Source organism: Bos taurus, chromosome 2, assembly GCF_002263795.3.
Source record: "Bos taurus isolate L1 Dominette 01449 registration number 42190680 breed Hereford chromosome 2, ARS-UCD2.0, whole genome shotgun sequence".
Lineage (NCBI taxonomy): Eukaryota > Metazoa > Chordata > Mammalia > Artiodactyla > Bovidae > Bos > Bos taurus.
Genome location: NC_037329.1, coordinates 62,954,490 through 62,971,001, shown reverse-complemented (window position 1 = coordinate 62,971,001; position 16,512 = coordinate 62,954,490). Strand labels below are relative to the sequence as shown.

The window sequence follows — 16,512 nt, the reverse complement described above, 5'->3', positions numbered from 1 at the left end:
GAAGTACAAATTTATAGAATATGATACTTCATGGAGATAAATATAGGTAGATTTATGCATGAAAAGAATGCTGATGGCCTAAATCATACTGCACACTCAGTTCTGTCTTCCAGTCCCAGAGCTCTTAGAGTTTACAGTGTGTCCTTTGTGCTGTTCATTTAAAAAGACTTTGAACTTTTTTCCTTCCATAAATCCAAAGCATTTTAGTCCCTGGCTGTATCTCACACCCCACCAAGCACTGTGACATTAAAATGAATCAGAGACGGGTAATGACACAGAGATATAGGGACAGTAGAACAAGTATATTTTACAAATAGGCGAATTGAGTGAACGAGAGCTAGCATGTGATATTTCAGTGTAACATACACATCTTTCTTTCTTACAGCTCTATCTCCCCCGGCATTTCTTATTTGACTTTGAAGGCTAAGGATGATGTGAGACAGTAAATGAGTGCCAGGGGCTGTACCTGACACAGTAAAGGTGGTAACTCAGGTGTTAGCAAGTTTTACTGACTCCATCTGTTGCATGAAGAAACAGGCTCAGGAAGGTCCAGTAACCTGCCTAATGGTAAGAAACTGAGCGATAATCCCAGTGGCAATCTCTTAGATACCTCAGTCCTCTCCAGCACAGAATCTCTACTCACCTTTTCTATTGTTTCCACTGCTGGGGTGCAATGTGGTCAAGCACTCAAACACCAGGACATGGCGGGCTGCTTTCTCTTGGAACGTTTTGCTGTGTCAGTTCCAGATGCAGGTTGCCTCATAATGAGAAGGCACATAGTATGGTGGTTGGGGTGGGAAGATAGCATTTGATGAGAGGATTGATCTACTAGTTGAAGCATAGACAAGACTGATGTTTTCCTTTGTTTTATTGAGATACAATCGCCATACAGCGCTGTGTCAGTTTAAGGTGTACAGCATGGAGGCCTGACTTACATAATATTGTGAAACGATTGACACAGTAAATTTAGTTAGCATCCATCCATCCTCTCCAATAAGAAAAAAAGGCTGGAGAGGAAAAAAAAAAAAGGTGTTTTTTTGTTTCCCCTTGTCATGAGAGCTTTTAGGATCTCCTCCCTTAGCAACTTTGAGATAAACCACACAGCAGTGTTAACTATAGTCAGAAGACAGATATTTATCATTTTACAACTTGAGAGGCTTATGCCACATCATTTTGGAAAACATTTGAAAATTTGAAAAGAATTTACCCCTACCTGCCAAGTAGGCATCAATGAGAATTTCATTAAATGTAAATGGAAGAAGAATGGCATTAGAAACGGCTATAAATCAAAGAAGGGCTTAAACATTCATAATTATCTTTCAAGACCCCGGGTTGGAAAAATAGCATGAGCTTCCTTACCAGCAAAGACAGCTTTCCGCTCCTAGACAGTTTACAACTTTCAAGATAAACTCTACTCAACTATAAAGACCTGATGCTGATGAAGTCCACAGGATCAAATTTTCATCCTGCACATGGCTGTTGCTTTGCTTTTTCCTTGGATTTCACATTTTTCAGGGTGTTGCTTCTCTCCTCAAAGACTGCCTTTCTTCCCCAGTGCCACTGCACGCACGCCCCAAGTGTATGCAGTGTGTTCCCGCAGTGGGAAATTTGTGATTCTGGGAGGTGTGATGCCGGCTTGTCTTTCCAGCCTGTCTCTTCCTGCTCTGAGGTCACTGCTTTAGCCAGACTGATCCCCTTCCCCTCTCCCATACCTCTCAGACATTGATGGTGGATGGATTGCTCTCTTCTACTGAGGGGTGGATTTGCTGTCTCAGTAGGACACTCGGGGTTAAAACAAGAGATAAAAATCTGTTTTCCATTTCTAGCCTTTCCTCTTTTTCTGGGTAACCATCTTACTTCCCTATTTATTCTATTGTTTCTCAACAGTAACTGCCCATCAAAATCACCTTAGGTGAATGGAGCATAAAAAAGCACAGTGACCAAACCATTCTACAGACTATTAGAATCTCTGGAGGATACAGTCCATTTTTCAAAGCCCGCTAAATGATTTTAATATGTGGAAAGGCAGATTTATTCTGTGACCTTGGCCGAGTTAGTCAGTCTTTCTGGGCATCAGTGTCCTCTGCTGTAGAATAGGGGTAGTGTATGTATTACTAGCTCTCAAGTCACTGTGAGGATTAAGTGGGATGCTCACATGCATGGATTTTGGCCGATGCTCAGTCTGTGTTGGTTGTCCTCATCACTGTTTTACGCAGTGGTCATCTTCCTTTTTCCCTCCTGTCTACTCCTACTTCTGCTTTGAAGCTCAACTGAAATCCCACTTGCCTGAGGCTTATTTCAGGAACAAACTAAGCTGCTGTAACGAAGAGACCCAAACACAGTGCTTCGGTGAGACAGAGTGTCTTCTCTCTCACATGATAATCCAGCAGCCGACAGTCAGGCCTCCTGGGTGGCTCTTGTCCACACACTGCCTTTCGAGATTCCCCATCCCTCCCATGTTGCTGAGTCATCACAGATCTATCTTCCAGCCCACAGGGAGGGGATCAGAACTGCAAACTTGGCCTGGCCAACCTCAGGCCAGTCCTGTAGCTCTGTAACTCCCTCTCATGTCTCCTTGGCCTGAGCATAGTCTCATGGTGATATCTAGATGCAACAGAGGCCCTACCTGGCCGGCCAGGGGTTCAGCTTAAAACTCTGTTACTATGATGTAGAGGGAGATGAGACTGGAGGAATGGTGGTTGGCTGCCAAGTCCAGGCCACTGCCGCCTACTGCTCATCTGCAGTCCTTTATTCTCCAGTGCACCGGGCTGCCACCTGCCTTTTCTGATGGCCAAGTTTTAGGTGTATTCTAGGCTCCCTCAAGGTAAAGATTACTTTGTGTTCCTCTGTATACGTCTTAAAGTGAAAGTGAAAGTTGCTCAGTCGTTTCTAAATCTTTGCAACCCCATGGACAGTTCATGGAATTCTCCAGGCCAAATTACTGGAGTGAGTAGCCTTTCCCTTTCTCCAGTGGATCTTCCCAACCCAGGAGTCGAACCAGGGTCCTCCTGCATTGCAGGTGGATTCTTTAACAGCTGAGCTACCAGGGAAACCCCAGTATACATCTTAGGATGGGACTAAAAGCATCACAGGTACTCATTTAGGTGCAGTGATTGTTGAATGAGTCAGTGGCAGGAATTTGGGGGTTTTCTTAGCAGTTTTATTGATATATAATTTGTATACCCTACAGGTTGCCTTTTTAAAAGAGTATAATTTAAAGGTTTTAAGTATATTCACAGAGTTGTGCAACCATTGCCACAATTGAGTATAGAACATTTTTATCACCTCAAAAAAGATTCTGTACCAGTTAGTTATCATTACCTACAACCTGCCCCCACACCCCTAACCTCCCTTTCCCCCAGTCTTAAGCAGCCATTAAGCTACTTTCTGTCTCTTTTGATTTGTGTTTTCTGGACCTTTCATGTAATGTGTGGTTGTTTGTGACTGCCTCCTTCACTTAGCTTACTTTTTCAAGGTTCATCCATGTTGTGGGATGAATCGGTGTTTCATTCCCTTTATGGCTGAATAATACCCCGTTGTATGGATACACCGTGTTTTGTCTAACCATTCATTCATTGGTGAGCATTTGGATTGTTTTGGTGTTTAATTTTTGGCTCTTATGATTAATGCTGCTGTGAACTTTTGTATGAGTCTAAGGTCTTCTTTTGTTTTGGGTATCTATCTACCTGGGAGTGGAATTGCTGGGTCAAATGGTAACTCCATGTTTAACTTGTTAAGGAACTGCTAGACAGCTTTCCAAGATAGTTTACACCATCTGAGATTCCTATCAAAAGTACTTAAGGGGTCTGATTTCTCCTTGCCAACACTTGTTATGACCTGAATTTTTTATTCTACCATCGCAGTGGGTATAGTGATATCTCATTGTGGTTTTGATTGAGTTTCCCTGAAGATTAACAACGATGAGCTTTTTTTTTTTTTTTTTTAAAGTCACTGGCAAGTGTTTAACCCTAGCTGTTTTCTGCCCACTATGCATATGGGGTCCTAGGTGTGAATTCCGAGGAATCTGACATGATTTATCAGAAGCAGTACCTAGGGGCATATCAGAATAGGGTGTGTGTGTGCATGAGTGCACACATACAACATTCTTATGAACCCTGCCCCTCCTAGAATCTTTTAATTATTTAAAAAATTTATTTCATTGAAGTGTAGTCAATTTACAATGTTGTGTTACTTTCTGGTACACAGAACAGTGATTTAGGATTCAGTCATATATATGTATGAATATATACATATATATATATACACACATATCAGATTCTTTTCCTTGATAGGTTATTAAAAAATATTCAGTAGAGTCCTTGTGCCCTTCAGTAGGTCCTTGTTGGTTATCTATTTTATATATGGTAGTGTGCACATGCCAATCCAAGTCTCCTAACTTATCTCCCCTACCTTTCACTTTGGTAACCGTAAGTTTGTTTTCTATGTTTTTGGGTCTGTTTCTGTTTTGTAAGCAAATTCTTTTTTTTTTTTTTAGATTCCACATATAATCGATCAGTTCAGTTCAGTCGCTCAGTCGTGTCCGACTCTTTGCAACCCCATGAATCGCAGCACGCCAGGCCTCCCTGTCTATCACCAACTCCCGGAGTTCACTCAGACTCACATCCATCGAGTCAGTGATGCCATCCAGCCATCTCATCCTCTGTCATCCCCTTCTCCTCCTGCCCCCAATCCCTCCCAGCATCAGAGTCTTTTCCAATGAGTCAACTCTTCGCATGAGGTGGCCAAAGTACTGGAGTTTCAGCTTTAGCATCATTCCTTCCAAAGAAATCCCAGGGCTGATCTCCTTCAGAATGGACTGGTTGGATCTTCTTGCAGTCCAAGGGACTCTCAAGAGTCTTCTCCAACACCACAGTTCAAAAGCATCAATTCTTTGGTGCTCAGCTTTCTTCACAGTTCAACTCTCACATCCATATATGACCACAGGAAAAACCATAGCCTTGACTAGATGGACCTTTGTTGGCAAAGTAATGTCTCTGCTTTTCAATATGCTTTCTAGGTTGGTCATAACTAGTAGTCCATGAGGCCCTTGGAGAACTTATTCAGAGACAACTGAAAATTGGTCATTTTATTCTTCAGTGTTGACTGTTCAGATTTCTAGAGTAGAACATGAATATACACAGGGTGTAACAGAAGAAAACGTAAATAATATAGGTTTATTTAGCTATTACTATGATTTGAAATTTTGACATTGATTATACTTGGCAATGTATTTTCATAGTCCTCACAATTTCTTTCTTTTTACACATTAATACCATCCTTGAAAAGCTGTGCATAATTGGAAAACTTCATAAAATGTGATTTTCCTATTGACTTCCAGTATGCCTATAGCATTTCTTCATGGGAAGTAGATGGGGAAACAGTGTCAGACTGTAGCTCTGGGTTTTTAGCAAGTCCATGAGGCCCTTGGAGTACTTATTCAGAGACAAGTGAAAATTGGTCATTTTATTCTTCAGTGTTGACTGTTCAGATTTCTAGAGTAGAACATGAATATACTGGTGGTGGTGTGCCTTTTAATACCAAAAGCCAGAAGTGGAAACAATCTTGAGTTAAAAGACAGAGGCCAGGGTTTCAGAATGCATTGTGCATGGGAGGTAATTAGTGAATTTTGTTAAATCACTGAATAAGGAAGGCACTTCATCACTCAGTGCATTCTTGTGAATCAGGAAAAGTCAACAGCTTACTAATATGGCTTCAGAAAGTCCTTTGCAACTCTGAAATTCTTTGGTACAGTGATTGCATTTCTAGCTTCTTGGGCTGAAAACCCAAACAAGACCAACAAAACGCAGACAACCCTTCTCAAGGCGCTCATTGTCCATCCCTGGGAGTCTGCGTGTGTCATGCCCCATTACCCATCATGACTGCCCCAGCTTCTTCAGGGGGCAGAGAGTTTCCTGTTCCTGTGGGCCCTGGGTCTGGAATATGTGTACATGATTCAGTTATAGAAATTAAATCAGTTTTTCATAATGCAGATATAAAGTGGCCCTGAATGAATATTTGCCAAGCTGAGAATGACTGGTGAGGTCACCTTTAATGGGAGATTACATTTCACCATGGCTGATTTCTGTCCGATTTATTGCTATTAACTCCTGACACGAGGCCAGCTGACAGAGGTGCTGGCAAGAGCCTGGTCTCCAGGCTGAGCGCAGAGCTGGAGTCGGCTCCCGGCTGGTGCAGTGCTCACGTGGGCGCCCTGCAGGGGCCATCTGATAACTGGGGCTGTGTGTTCCTATCAGGTGTTCCCAGAGAAGCACTTCCTTGTCTTACACACAAAGCAGATCACTGGAGACCCTTTATCTTTTAAGAGGAAATATGCGTGGGGTACCTTTGGGCGGATCAGGCCCTCACTCATGAAGATGGTTATCTGAGCTGTTGGCAACGGAACTGGACGAGGAGGTTGAACTAGGTTTTCTAAAACTTCCGGAGGTGGACAGATGGTCATGTTTTTTGAGGTTTCTGAGAAGCTTCTAAAACACTTTTTCTATCTTTTCCCCCCTTTTCTGTTAAAATAGTGATGGTAAGGAAATCAGAAACACTTAACCTATTGATGCCTGTTGAGTTCTAGATTAAAAAATTAATGGCACCGTGTTTTACAAGTTCTTAAAAAGAAATGCCACTTCAAAACACATGTTGCCTTTGCTATAATTAATACTCAGAAAAGTGAGCTTTCACAAAGGAGGCTCTCTTGGGAGGGTCAGCTTTCATTCTGAAATAACTTTCTTCTGTGTGGGGCTCACTTACAACCACACCTCTCTTCTTTTCTCCCACCTCCTCCTCAGCCTCCACCTCCCCCCACACACATCCACTCCCTTCCCCTCCATGTCCTCACTTTATCATCATCAACCAGAAGCTTGTAGCTGACTTTCTTACAGGTGGTACCACCCACAAGCATTGATAGAATCAGATTCAGAGTGACACCTGGCTGCCAGACTCTTGTTACGAGCTTCTTTTTATAACTATATTTCTGGATCACTTTTGTCCTTCAAAATGAGCAATGGTTATCATTAAATTAATGTGAGTTTGAGTAGGTGAGTGTTTTATGATGCTGCATGGTTGATCGTTTACTTTAAAAACACAACAGCATCTCCATGTATGTGCATTGAACTGCACAGTTAAAAGATAAAGGTTTCCTTGTGTGGTGCCCAGTGTCTGTGCTTGGTTTGTGACTGCATCAGGACAGTTAGCATAGAACTCATGAAGATCATATCTCACAAAACTATAAGCCTCTCTTTTTAAATACTGATAAGGCATGAATATCAGTAATTCACCCAGGGAATGGGTCCACTTCCTCCCTCTCTGCATAGGAAACAAATCTTTTTTTCACTGCTGCTCCTTCTGTCGTTTTCCTCGTGTGGAACTCAGATTCCTTCAGCTTGTTTAGTGTGTGGTCTGGAACTCAGAGTTTCTGGTTTAGGGATTCCCAGTGAGGAATGCTCACCCCCTTTCTTCTGTGGCTCATTCTCCTCCTCCTCCCTGCACTTCTCTGGAACTGAGGCTCTTGATCCCTTTGTAACGGTAGTTCATTTATTTGTTTAAAAAAAATTCTGCAGAGTTGCCAGGGTGCCCAGCAGTAGGTGGGGGCTAGCCAAAGGGTGGCTGTCCAGCCTTTCAGGAGGCTTATCTGAGGAGGGGTTCCGCTGATGTGTGCCTCACTCTGCTGTATGTGGTTGCTCCTCAAGCCCTGGGGAGCTCCTCGAGGATACAGACCATATCTTTCAAGGATGCGGCTTTGACATCTCAGCACATGGCAAGCCACAGGCTTTGGGGAGAAATTCCAAGTAACTGTGGGCTGAGTTTGGAGGTAGATGCTGAGGATTTTGAAGCCTCTTTCCAAACCATAAGATGAGGTAATTGCCTTCCTTGTTCAGGAGGATGTGGTGAGTGTAAAATGTGACAATATGTGTACCAGCACTTTCAAAAGGCTGGTCATATATCTTGAGAGGTCACGATCATCCACCTTCATTTCCTGAATCACCCTTTTTCTGTTGTCACCATCCCTCTGAGATTGTCTTCACCATTTACTTCCACCCCATTCTCTCCCACTTTCCTTCCTTCCTCGGGCAGAGAAAAGCATGAGTTAAAAACATCTATCTGCCTGGTTCCATATCTCTTGGTCTCTGTCACTTCCAAATGTATAGTTGAAATCCCATTGTGTCTCTCTCAATCTGTATACACATGTTAGGGCTGTCGGGGAGAATCTGTTTCCACGCTTGACAGGAACACCTCGCTCTGGATGTGTTTATGGCATCTTCTGTCACTTCTCCTGCAGTACATGTGCTCTTCCTGAGTTGTGAGCGTTTTTGATAATAAAACTGTTCTCTTAGATTCAGCCTAATATTTGACCTCTTACTACTCTGATAAAACAACAGAGTTTTCACACCTAGATATCCTGCCTTTTTTCTAATACCTGGTTGACAGCACCACAGAATCAGTTCAGAGGTGATGTTTTGAGTGCGGGGCACTACTTGGGCTGGTTATGACGGTGAGAAATGAAACTGGATCCTGAACAATAGTAAGAGCTGAGTTTCTTTGCTTGCATTAGCATCTTATTTTACATTTGCATTTTATATTAGTACCTTGCCCTTTCACCATTAAAAAAACAATTTGACATGTGGGGGAGGGTGGGGAAAACAGCAGGAAGAACCTTCTAGTAACATTTCTTGGCAGAAACATGTCTCCTTTTTTGGAGGGGCCTCATGAGCAGTAAGCTAAATGCCCCTTGAAAAGTAGTCATGTTAAAAAGCAGAGACATTACTTTGCCGGCAAAGGTCCATCTAGCCAAAGCTATGGTTTTTCTGGTAGTCGTGTATGGATTTGAGAGTTGCACCATAAAGGAAGCTGAGCACCGAAGAATTGATGCTTTTGAACTGTGGTGTTGGAAAAGACTCTCGAGAGTCCCTTGGACTGTAGGGAGATCAAACCAGTCCATCCTAAAGGAAATCAGTCATGAATATTCATTGGAAGGACTGATGCTGAAGCTGAAGCTCCAATACTTTGGCCACCCAGTGCGAAGAACTGACTCATTTGAAAAGACCCTGATGCTGGGAAAGATCGAAGGCAGGAGGAGAAGGGAGTGACAGAGGATGAGATGGTTGGATGGCATCACGGACTTGATGGACATGAATTTGACCAAGCTCCGGGAGTTGGTGATGGACAGGGAAGCCTGGCATGCTGCAGTCCATGGGGTCACAAAGAGTCAGACATGACTGAGTGACTGGAATGAACTGAGATTGGAGGCTCTTCCAGAGATAGAAAAGTCTTCTGTTTCTATTAGAAAAATCTAATAAAAACATGATTCATTGGGTTTTTGTCCTCGTGATGGAAGCAAGATGGGGAACTGCCCTGTGAGGTGCTGAGACTCCTCAGGGCCTGGGGGGTAGTGGAGGGTCTTGTTCAGGTTACTTACTGGTGGTTGGATTCTGGGAGCATTTCAACCCCGTGCTCAGAAAAAAGGCTGGCACTTCCTGTGTCTCCCTTTCACAGATCCCACCTACCTCAGAGCCTTCAGCCACGAACTGCACTTCTGGAAGCTGCCATCTATTCAAACCCACCACTGTGTAACAAATAGCGAAAAAAGCCCTCCTAAGATCATGGAAATGCAGAGGAGCCCTGTTGGATTAGCTGACACACTGCTGCTTAGTTAGTTAGTTAAAGTCGCTTAGTCGTGTCTGACTCTTTGTGACCCCATGGACTGTAGCCCACCAGGCTCCTCTGTCCATGGGATTCTCCAGGTAAGAGTACTGGAGTGGGTTGCCATTTCCTTCTCCAGGGGATCTTTCCGACCCAGGGATCGAACCCAGGTCTCCCGCATTAGAGGCAGACGCTTTAACCTCTGAGCCACCAGGGAAGCCCCTGGTGGATTAGCTGACACACTGCTGCTTAGTAGAGAAATAAAAAACACTGAGGTCTCAGCTTAGTCTCCTTCTCCTTGATCCAAAGTGTCAGGTGTGTGTGTATGTGGCAGTGGGGGAGGTGGGGGTCAGGCAGAACATGTGAGTGTTCATTCAGTCCAGCAGCACTTGCTGAATGCCTGGTGATGGAGCAGAAAGACATAACCTTCCCACAATGTTCTCATGTCCTAGGAAAGGACATGAGATGCAAAAAAGAGAACAGGATTGCTCACTGCCATGGGAGGGCCAGGAGCTGAAGGGGCAGCCCTCAATCCTAACTCAGTCTTGATTGAACATAGGGATAGGGAGGAAGGATCTCAGCTTTCTTCAGGTGGGGATGGATGCTCCAACTCAGTTTTAAAGGAGGAAGGGTGTTAAGTGTGTGGAGGAAGGGCACACCTGGCAGGAGAGTACCTGCACTTGTCCTTTAAAACGTCAGTTCAGCAGGTCTTTGAATAAGCGAGGATCCTCTTTTGGGGGTTCTCTTAGCATAGCAAAAAGCAGGGTCTGAACCTGTTTTTGTAAATAAAGTTTTATTGGAACACAGCCACACACATCATTCCATTCCCCCTGTTGTGACGGCTACATCCCAGCGACCATGTGGCCTGCCCAGCCTTAAATATTTATTGTCTAGCCCTTTGCAGAAAAAGTTGGCATAACATAGTTTTTTTCCTTGAAACTCTTAGATGATGTGGACCCACACTGCCAGCAACCAGGCTTTGCCTGCACCCTTCATGGACCTGCTGGTTAATTTTATCACCTGGTGGTTTCTCTTTGCCCCACATTAGCATACCTCCACTTCTGGCTCCAAACGTCCAGAACTAGAATAATCCCTATTGTGTGTAACGTAAGAGAGGTACTGACCCCTAATGCATGCATGCATGATAAGTCGCTCTAGTCTTGTCTGACTCTTTGCAACTCTATGGACTGCAGCCCACCAAGCTCCTCTATCCATGGGATTCTCCAGGCAAGAATACTGGAGTGGGTTGCCATGCCCTTCTCCAGGGGATCTTCCCAACTCAGGGATTGAACCTGAGTCTCTTATGTCTCATGCGTTGGCAGGGGGCTTCTTTACCACTAGCACCACCTGGGAAACCTACTGACCTCTACGGATCCCTTAAATGTTCAGTTACCCGCAAACTTCAGCAGTTCTAGACTCTGCTTAGTTTCTCGGAACCTGTGCTGCCTCTTATTTGCTTGTTGAATGTGAGCAAAATTGGAATTAGTCATTGGAGCAGTAGTCATTGGAAAGTATCTTTCTTTTTTGGTAAGGCAGCCCATCTGTCTGAGGATACTGGAGCTGGCTGTCGTCGTGCGAGTGAGACAGAAGGGGAATTTTCGGGAGATCCACCATTCAAGCCTGCGGTTATTTTAAAAACAAAGAGAATTCATTTCCAGAAGCAGCTGTGCATTTGAAACACTGCTTTCCTGGATATAGTGATTGAAGGTTGTGTGGAATTATACAGCAAATGCCAACTCTTAAGCACCTGCCGTGGTCTCTGATACCAGCCGATAGGAGTGCCAACCAGGCTTTTTACAAATGTTAACTTATTTAATAAGACCTGCATGAAATAGAAGTGCAGCAATTCTGATTTTACAGATGGGAAAACAAAGACTCCAACAAGCTAAGTGTTTTTTATGTTATCAACTAACTGACAGCCTCCAACCTATGATAAGGAAGATACTGATTTTACGCTCTAGTTATCCTTAGCAGGTAGAATGCTCATTGAAAAGGCTCAATCAGGAGGTCTGGGGTTTCTGTTTTAGACTCTCAGATGAACTGAATTTCAAGGAACAGGTACAACTAAAATTTCTCTTTGCACTGACTTCTGTTTTAGCCCTAGCAGCCATCAACATTGTTTAAATACCACTGTCAAATGACATTGTAGTTTGGGATCTAATGTCTGACCAGTACTTTGAATTGAAAATGGTCAGCAGTGAGAAATGGGGACATTTTCCAAGTGTGTCTAGAAAATATAGTTGGTCCCAGAAGAGAAGCATGTAGGTTTAGGAGTGTCCTAATTTCCAACTAAAATGATCATTCCTAAACAAAAGCCTGATCATAATTATCTTCTCCTTAAAATTTTCCAGTTCTCCACCAGCCATGCCCTTAGCACAGAGGCTGGAGTCTTTGTGGCCTTTCTGGTTTGGGTCCTGCCTGACTCTCAGTTGTTGTTGTTCAGTCGCTAAGTCATGTCCAACTCCGCGACCCCGTGAACTGCAGCACTCGGGGCTCCCCTGTCCTTCACTGTCTCCTGGAGTTTGCTCAGATTTCATGTCCATGGAGTAGGTGATGCTATCTAACCATCTCATCCTCTCCCTTCTCCTTTTGCCTTCAATCTTTCCCAGCATCAGGGTCTTTTCCAGTGAGTCGGCTCTTCGCATCTCAGTACCTCATCCTCATTCACTCTCATCAGATCAGGTCCTCCATGTGGACGTTTCGCTGAACCACCGTCTTTACCATGTCCCCCTACCTGGCTCACTCCTGCACCTTCACATCTCAGCCGAGATGTCTCTGGGTGCGGGAAGTCTTCTCTGATGCTTAGAGACTGGTATGGGCATCCTTCCCTGGCCCTCCCTAATATAAGGCCTTTAAGCTACTGTTCAGTTGTTGACCAGTTTGTCTGCTGTCCATCACTTAACCGTAAGCTTCTGGAGGGCATTCTTTTTAGTTTTGATTCTGTAGTTACAAGGAATAGGAGTCCACTTGAGCTTGCTGATAGAAAGGGAGTTATTGGGAGGAAAGATTGGAAGAATAAGGAGATCTTGGTGGAAATATAAGGACTGGGTCTGTAAGAAGTTGTACCTTGCACAAGCATCTTGGGGCTTTCTGTTCCTCTGCACACCTTCACCTCTCTCTCTCCTGGGCTGCCTCAACTCAGGCACTTGTGTGTTTTGTTTTATTGAAGTATAGTTGATTTACAGTGTTATATTAGTTTCAGATATACAGGAAAATGATTTCTCTTTTATATATATATATATATTTTCATATTCCTTCCCCTTACAGGTTATTATAAAATAGTGAGTATATTTCCCTGTGCTGTAACAGTAAGACTTTATTTATTTTATATATAGTAGTATGTACCTGTTAATCCCAAACTCCTAAGTTATTCCTCCACTACGCCCCCCACTTTGCCCTGTAGTAACTGTAAGTTTGATTTCTGTATCTGTGAGTCTATTTCTGTTTTGTAAATAAGTTCATCTGTACCACTGTTTTCAGTTCCGTAAGTGACAAGCACACATGTTCATGAAGCTGCTCGTGGCCTCAGTTTGTCCTCGTGACCCAGCCTGGCTTGACCCAGGGACCCTCCTAATCTCCTGGCTTCTTTTCCTGCGCCCCTCAGCCCCGCCCACTTGTTTGTTTTCTCGGTTTCACAGTTGCAAGTTTCTAAGTATTCACTATGGTTGGCCTGACTCTTCCTTTCAGACTTGGCCTCACCCGTCACAGGTCTCCGACCACCCTGGAGACTGGCTGTGGTTGGGTCAAGTCCTCACTGCAGACCAGTCAGCATGTCACCAGCTGGAGGGGTCAGAGCCAACGTGGCTCCCAGGATAGACCTCTCTTTTCTGTTTCTCTTTCTGCCCCGCACTTGCCATGAACTTGATGGTATCCTTTGTTCTTTTCCCTCTTTTTCAGATATCATTAATGGAGCTCAAGAAAAATGTGTATTGCCTCCTATGGATGGCTACCCCCATTGCGAGGGGAAAATCAAGGTAAGTCAAGAGTGATATCCATTTACCCCCTCCTCCTCGACCTGCACTGACAGCCCCTGGCTTCCCCTTCCCTCTCCTCTCCTCCCCAGCGATGCAGATGGGTGATCGAGCCCTCTTTAAGGAAGTCATGTAGGGGGTGTATCAGCCCTGCCAGTTTGGGGCTGTGGCCGTGACAACCGTTCCCTGCTTATGCCAGCTCCATGGGATTAGTCAACAGTGACTAACTGGTCAGACTGAAAGAGCTGGGGCATTGCAGGCACCTGCTGTGTCTGAAATTGCGTTTCCCTCTTTCCCATCCTCCAGCGGGTGATCCTTCAAGAGCCAAAGACAAGGGGCTTCCATGATTTAGTGTCCAGCTTCCTTCTCCCAAGTCCCCAGGCCTCAGCTGTGAGGTCTCCAGATTGTTATTTAAATGTCACATTTGCGTGTGCAGTTGAGTGCCCAGACGCTGTTGGCCACTCTGACTCTTAACGTTTGTTTGTTTGTTTTTCACTGCATTTATGTGGCCAAACCTTGGGGAGACCACTCCCTGCTCAGTAGCTTTCAGAGAAAAGTTTTCTGTTCAGACATCACTTAGGATGGCGAGACGAGCCCCAGAGCATTTTAAATGGCTCCCATATGGGATTTAAGTGCACACTGTGCTCCTGCCTTGATTCCCGTGCTGTTTTCCAGGCTCCGTGCTGGGGCTGGTGCGACTGTAGGTCTCCGGGAGGGCACTCTCATGCCAGGGTCTATGAGGCACTTGCTCTTGAGAAAACATCCCTCCCCACCAGCGCTCCTGGGCTTTACTGCTGGAGGAATCTCACAGCCTCTGGGCAGACGTGCCCGCTCAGTGAATGGCTGCTCACCAGTGCTCTTCCTCCTCTGGTTGTTTCAGTGGATGAAAAATATGTGGCGCTCGGATCCCTGCTACGCAGAATACGGAGTGGATGGGTCCACCTGCTCTTTTTTTATTTACCTCAGTGAGGTGAGAGGCTTCTTGTGTCTTTCGGGGGGTGGAGTCGATGTGTGTGGTTGGTCTGTTCCGTAGCTAAGCCTGGAACTTGAAAAGCTTAAAAATGTATATTGTTTTTATGTGAACAGTTTATGATTTCCTTTTTCATTGCTCTCCTGTGTCCCCAAGTAGCATGATTTTTTTTCCCCCCTTGAGGAAAAAAATAGTCTGAGTTCACTAATTTTTTTTTTTACCAATTAAAAAAAATGTAGTAAAATACACATAACAAAATGTACCAGCTTAATCGTAAAGCGTACAGTTCAGTGTCATTAAGTACATTCATGTTGCTGTGTGACCATCGCCACCATCCATCCATCTCCAGAACGCTTCATCTTGCCAACCTGAAACTGTTCCTATCAAACTGTGACTCCAGAGCCTCCTCCTTCTTCCAGCCTCAGCAACCACCATTCTGCTGTGTCTGCCTCAGATTCTGATTACTCCAAGTACTCCTATAAGTGAAATATACAGTATTTGTCTTTTGTGATCTGCTGATCGCACTTAGTATAGTGTACTCAAGGTTCATCCATGTTATAGCAGGTGTCAGAATGCCCTTCCTTTTTGAGACTGAATAATATTCCATTATGTATACAGACTGCATATTGTTACCCATTCATCTCTCACTGGACACTTGGGTTGCCTCCATCTTCCATCAGTTGTGAATGGTACTGCGGTGAGCATGAGTGTACATATAACTCTTTGAGACCCTGATTTCAATTCTTTTGGGTATATATCCAGAAACAGAGTTGCTGGATCATATGGTAATTCTATTTTTAATGTTTTGAGGAACCACCAGACTCTTTTCCATAGCAGCTGTGCCGTTTTACATTCCCACCAACAGTGCACAAGATTCTAACTTCTCCACATTCTTACCAACACTTGTTATTTTCTATTTTTTCTTTTCTAATGGTCATGTGAATGGGTATGAGGGAGTATCTCACTCATTGTATTGCTGGTTGTATTTCCTTACTGATTAATGATGTTCAGCATCTTTTCATATGCTTCTTGGCTGAGTTTGCTATTTATTGTACTTACAGACTGAATTATTAACTTTCTCCCTTTTTTCCACCTTTTTATCTAAACTTCATTTTCATTTGTACCCTTGAATTTAAATAGAAGCTTGTTTTTTAAGAGTCATAGGGCATTTTTACAGACCACATGGAATCTGTTACATGCTTCAGTGATTCATTTCACCTTTAGAAAGGTTGATGGAGTGGGGTGGGGTTAAGACTTTATTCAGAGCCAGCTACAGGAGAGAACTGAGCAGGGAATGAAAACTCCATTGGCTCTATCCCCCATCCCTTATGGGCAGTGGCAGTAGCCCTCAGAGCTTGTGGAACGGATGCTGGCTAATTTTTAAGGTTGTGCACTGGGCAGGCTCTTGGCTTCCATCTCCCTAGTTTTGGTACTGTTGTTGTTTAACCAGTACTTAATAACATCTCCCTGGTGATCCCGTGCAGAGAGGAGAATCCCTCAATTCTGAGGCTAAATGAAATGTTTTTGCCATACTTTTCCTTGTGGGGTTCAGGTGTCTCTCCTCTGTGGCCTAAGATGATGGGGGATGGAAGCCAAACCAGCATTGCTCTAGGGCATGTGGCCCTGGAATCTGTGGGATTTGTCCCTCTTGGCTTCCTCTGTAAGAGTCAGACCTTTTTTTTTTTTTTTGGATGCGGTTGCTCCATGGCCACCCCAGGGCCATCATGGGAACCGTCAGAGTAAATGATAGTTAAAATACCTCTTGGAAATGAAAAAGCTCTGAGACTTGGGTGTGTGATGTACCTTACTAGTAGGCTGCTGACAAGTTGATTCTGTAGTGTGTACTTGAGTGCGTTTCACGCTTGGGTGGCCTGGGGCCCGCCTCCTCACTTTCTTCTCCAGAGGAGTAAGGCCTGGGGCTAT

At 44.2% G+C, this 16,512-nt stretch overlaps 1 protein-coding gene across 12 annotated transcripts in view; it reads left to right on the top strand.

Annotated features, from left to right (window-relative positions):
* MGAT5 (alpha-1,6-mannosylglycoprotein 6-beta-N-acetylglucosaminyltransferase) overlaps positions 1–16,512 on the top strand; it is a 398,270-nt gene that overhangs the window by 210,418 nt on the left and 171,340 nt on the right. For 11 of the 12 annotated variants that reach the window (XM_059875762.1, XM_059875759.1, XM_005202537.5 and 8 more), the window contains 2 exons: positions 13,546–13,622; positions 14,500–14,589. In XM_059875762.1, coding sequence (XP_059731745.1) covers positions 13,546–13,622; positions 14,500–14,589 — 167 coding nt within the window. The remainder of the gene's footprint in view (positions 1–13,545; positions 13,623–14,499; positions 14,590–16,512) is intronic. The other variant, XM_024976411.2, reaches the window with a different exon arrangement.